Source organism: Teleopsis dalmanni, unplaced genomic scaffold (genome assembly GCF_002237135.1).
Source record: "Teleopsis dalmanni isolate 2A unplaced genomic scaffold, ASM223713v2 unscaffolded_contig_1960, whole genome shotgun sequence".
Taxonomy (NCBI): domain Eukaryota; kingdom Metazoa; phylum Arthropoda; class Insecta; order Diptera; family Diopsidae; genus Teleopsis; species Teleopsis dalmanni.
Window position 1 is genome coordinate 2,670 of NW_024033342.1, and position 5,317 is coordinate 7,986.

At 34.6% G+C, this 5,317-nt stretch overlaps 1 protein-coding gene across 1 annotated transcript; it reads right to left on the reverse strand.

Moving 5' to 3' along the window:
* Positions 1–2,876: 2,876 nt before the first annotated feature.
* Positions 2,877–4,310, reverse strand: LOC119664456. Its single transcript, XM_038073942.1, has one exon. The coding sequence runs from the start codon at positions 4,308–4,310 to the stop codon at positions 2,877–2,879; it is 1,434 nt and encodes a 477-aa protein (XP_037929870.1).
* Positions 4,311–5,317: the final 1,007 nt, after the last annotated feature.

Genomic DNA, 5,317 nt, shown 5'->3' on the forward strand with positions numbered 1-5,317 from the left:
TAATTTACAATTTTTTTTCCATTTAAAACTTTTACAAGCTTACTTAAATTTATTCATAAAATACAATTTATTAATTATTAATTATTAATTTTTCCAATTTAATTTCCATAAAAAATTTTTATATTATAACATTTTTTACTACAATTTTTTTATTTAGTAAGGAATTAAATATTGTTTTCTTTATTCTTACATTCATTCATTCACTCTTACTCCTTAAAATTAATTTACCACAGTTACTCTTCTTTCTTCTTCTCTTCTCTCATAACCTATCGGCTCAGAAAAACTTGAAAAACGACAACTATTAAAATTTTTATATTATTTTATATTTTCTTAAACCACGCTGTGCATTCTATAATAACTAATTACGTAGTTAATAAGGAAAAGAATAATTATTATTTTATTATAATAACTATCAATATTTTACCTTTTGGCAGCGCTATGCGCTTTATTATAAGTTAAGTAAAATATTAATAGATTTACATTATATTATTAGAGCAATTACCAATATTCTATCTTTTGGCAGCGCTATACGCTTTATTAAAAGTTAAATAAAATATTGATGGATTACCATTTATATTATTATGGTTATTATTAACATTACACAGCTCTTTGGCATGTGTCGTTGGAATTGCGAATTTTGTAAAAGTGTGCAAAATGTTTAATTTATTAAATACATGTGATTAAGAAATAAGACATGTGAGTAAGAAACAAAAATAGCTTATAAGTGAGCGGACGGTAATGGTTTTGGTTCTAAGAAAATTGCTTAAATTAAAACAAACTTTTGTTTGGTAATATTACATTGTTTTGTGTACCAAGCCGTGCGCGGTATGGGAAACCTTATTGTAGTCAAAATAGTCAAAGAATTGATTGGCTCAATCCTCGTCTAGTATGCAGAGAACACAGTTCTTTGGCAGCGCTATGCGCTTTATTAAATATTATAAGTAATTTTTTTCTTCTTATCTAATATGATTTTTGTGCACCACCCTACCAGATTCAGTTAAAACTGTTGAGTGGTGATTTTCTTTCACCTTTTCCTTCTTAAAACGCTTAGCCAATTTAGTCCCTATTCTTTTGTTTTGTTTTACATGAATCTCCTGTCCGGGTTCGTAGTCTTTAGCTTCCTCCTTATTTTTATTATGATATTTCATATCTTTTTTTGTTTATCCAATAGCCTTTCATAGTTCGCTAAACGGGTTTTTTTCATAGTCTTCTGGTCCAAAATTTAATATTCTTCCAAAAAATAAATCGACAGGTCTTTTATTTGTTACCGAATGAATGGAGTGGTTATATTCGTTCACAGCAGTCTCAACCAGTTCTGTAAAATTTTTACTTGAATCTTCCTGTTTTAGGCACCTCATGATTTCAGCAAGAGTTGAATGGAATCTCTCTACTTGTCCATTTACTTCACTTCTGTAAGGAGGGGTGGTGAAGATATTAATTTTTAAGTCATTTTCCATCATGAACCTGATTGACTGCGAATTAAAAGATTTTTCGTTATCGAAAACAACAGATTTTGGGACTCAAAAATAAAAAAGAATTTCTCTCAGCGGGTTTCTTATGTTTTCAGTACTCTTGCCATCTAACATCCTAACAACGGCGAACTTTGTAAATTTGCCGATTGCGGTAAGGATCTTCTTTTTATTGGTTGCAAAAATATCGATATGAAGAGTATGGCCAGGATGTGTTGGCATTGGGGTGGCACTTAAAACTTGATTACCAGGACGCCTATCATATTTATTTTCTTTGCATATCGTGCATTTTTTAATCACGATACGGATACGATTTAGGAATGTACTAAGGGAATGTACTAAGGAAAAATATAGATAAATAGTAACATTTTTGAGCATCCGTATCTAAATTATTAAAATAAAATATATTCATAAAAACAATAAAAGGAAAATCCCTAGTGTTGGGACTTTCGTCCTTTTTTAACCTTTTTTAAACTTTTTTTTACAAACAATAACAAAATGTAATACAGTCCAATAAAATCATATTATTTTAACCTTGATGTAGAAATTAGTCTTAAGATATTTTTGTATAAAAACACAACATTGTTTTAAATAAAATCAGTAACTACAAAATACTCAATCAAAGTACTTCAATAATATAATCAGTACATTTTGGTCCTTCGAGCCGGATATACCAAGAGTGCTATGATCAATAATATAATAGTACATTTTGGTCCTTCGAGCCGGATATAGCAAAATTGCTATATCAGTGTACTTCACTAATATAAAAGTACATTTTGGTCATTTGTAGATATGTTTCTGCATCCTGTATCCTACTTCCGTAAAAATTTATTTGTTTTTGCAAGTCTGTCACCTGTCCTTGGGACTTTACAAGAACTTGAGGGATTACCTGTTGATGCATTACAAGAATTCAAGCTATCATGAAAACTATTCTTTGCAGAATCTTTTTTTTCGATTTTTTGAAGTTCCGGTTCGAAATCAATTTTTATTGATATATGATCATTTTGTAATCTCATATATCGCCCATCCTGTTCCTTTAGTTCCTTAATATTCTTACCATATTCATCGCATTTATTTTTATATTCAACCACATCGGATCAGTGGACGTAGTTGCATCATCATGGAATATGGTAGTATACTTTAACTTAAACTCATTTTTCGACACAATAAAACAAGCAGATAGAATTTTAATCACAATGAGTAAGACTTGTGAAAATTTACAAACTTTTGAAGGGCAGTGTAATCGGCTTTTAGACACAATGAAACGGCAAGTTGAGAATATGAAGAACACGAATCAATATCTATTTCCACAAAATATTAAAAGATCTAAAAGAGCACTATTTGAATTCATTGGATCGCTGCAACATATCTTTTTTGGAACAATGAATGCAGATGATAGGAGGCAGATTACATATGTAAAGCAGAGAATAAACTTTTAGCTTTAGAGAATGTTGGTACACTACCATCTATTTTGTGAAGAGCATGATGCAATATTTTGACAAAATCCTCGCAGCTGAAGACAATACTGCGACGATACAGTTTAGGTTGTGAAGTAGGATTGAAGAGACTAGGATAAATATGGCCATTTGGTAACCCATATGGATAGAGGAATTTAGAAATGAGAGAGCGGCGATAAGAAGTCAAAGGTTGACCATAAGGCTCATTATAGTTGGTGAGTAATTTTTCCAGTTCAGAATGGACAAGATACTGAGGATAACCGTTGGTATAGAACCGAACAAGACAGTCAGCAAGATCTACGGAAAGGAAAGTATCGCTAGTGCGATAAAATACACGACGCAAATGAGTAGAGAGTACAGATTGCTTAACTTTAATGGATGTATGTGAAGTATAATGGGTCAAACGCATGGATTCGGTGGACTTATGATAGACATTTACTAAGAAAGCATGAGAGGATTGGAAAATACGATGATCGAGATAAGCAACACAAGGGTAAACACTATATTTGAGATCTGGTTTTTCTACAGTATAAGTTACGTCGTATCCAATGAGACGGGGAAAAGCATCCATAAAACTAGAAACAGAGAAAGAAGGCATGTAGAGGAGCACATCGTCGATATACTTCCACCAAGCTAAAACACTATGGGACAAGAACAATGGATTATAATTAAGTTCAATCTGAGCATCTAGAAATATGGTGGCCAATAAGCCAGAGGCCCCTCCACCTTGTGGTAACCCTTCGTGTTGCTGATACAAATCACCATTGAATGTGAAATAATTGGCCTTATGGAGTATAAAATCTAATATAGATTGCAACATACTGACATCGATAGGGCAAGCAGCTTTAAACCAATCCTGACCCATAAAAAACTGCAGTAAATCCCATAAAGGAGGGATGCGAGTACTTGGGTACATTTCTCGTATTGCCATTGTAACTAATACATAACCTGGACGAGGCTGCAATTGTAGTAAATGATCGGTAAGCTTATTAATGTTAGACAGATTATGACACGAAAGCTTACTCTGGAGAGCAGCAGATAAGAAAAACTGACATAGCTTGTGTAAGGGGTGAGAGTACCATTGAATGGGACTGCAAATCGGACGGACCGGATTGTCAAGCTTATGGGTCTTGATAGTTCCATATAGATAAGGGAAGGTTGGCGAGGATGATAATAACTTCTTAAGGCTAGCATTTATAGAGGAGGGATAAAGATTAGGTTTAGCAGCATGAAGACGACACAAAGGATTAACAACCTTCCGGTACTGCGCCTGAATCTTGCGAGAAAGCTGGTCCTGATCACCGATGAATATTGAACAAGCTCCAGTACTAATATAACTCTGCAATAGGTCATCAATTTTTCCAATGTAAGAATCCCTATACATTAATATAGTGGCCTTGCACTTGTCAGACTGGACCAACAATAAATCATTACGAGCCTAAAGGAATTTATGAGTAACGTTGAATAAATGCGTAAGCATGGAATGGTAAGGTGAAGGAACACGATGAGTACGCATTGCAGCCAAGAATTTTACATAATGGTCATCCATCAAAGCCTTACAATAAAGTCCCAAATCATTTTGATATTCAGTGTGATACTTGTAATACTGAGCCAGGGCTGTGTAGTAATTGGAGATGGTAGGCGGAGCAACAGGACAGTAATTGGGACCAAAACTAACCAAAATACGCATCTCTAACGGAACAGTGATTATAGTGAGATTAATAAAATCCCCAGGTATCGCACAAGGGTAAAGAGCTGGAAAGTAATTAAGAGAGGGTACAGTGGGGAAAAGCTGTGGGGACAGGGACGGAAGAGAGTTGCCCATAAATGCTGAGACAGAGGGGGCCAGACGTGATGGGATGGTAGAGGTCGTAGTGACGGGGACCGTAGAGACTATACAAGAGGCTGTATCCATGACATTCTTGGCTATGACCTGGGCAACATTATGTTTTCTAGCAACGATTTTAGCAGGAGTTTTAGTGACGCTTTTTGTGGCAAGGAGTGGTCTTGATTGTGGGTCTGTTGCTGGCTTTGGGCATGAGGCCATGAGTTTGGGATCCGTTTCTGTTCCTGATGGGACGGTTGATATGGTTGATAAAGGGGTAATGATGGGTGTTGTGTTAGCCACACATGGATGCGGACCGGCGGATATTGCGGGTCTGGATGACATCATGGAGATAACAATTGCTGATATAGAAATCCGTAAGATGTGAGCCCGATATGACGAGATGAATTAAAAAGCGGCGGCTATAATAAAAACACAACAGTGAATAAAATAGTGAATAGAGGAATGAATAGATAAATAAATAATAAGTGAATGAATAAACAGAAAGAATAAACCAAGGAAAAGAATGAGCAAATGAATGGATAAATAAATGAATGGAGGGATAA

Excerpts from the sequence above, each read along its gene's own strand:
- LOC119664456 (XM_038073942.1), bottom strand. The coding sequence starts at position 4,310 with ATGTATAGGGATTCTTACATTGGAAAAATTGATGACCTATTGCAGAGT.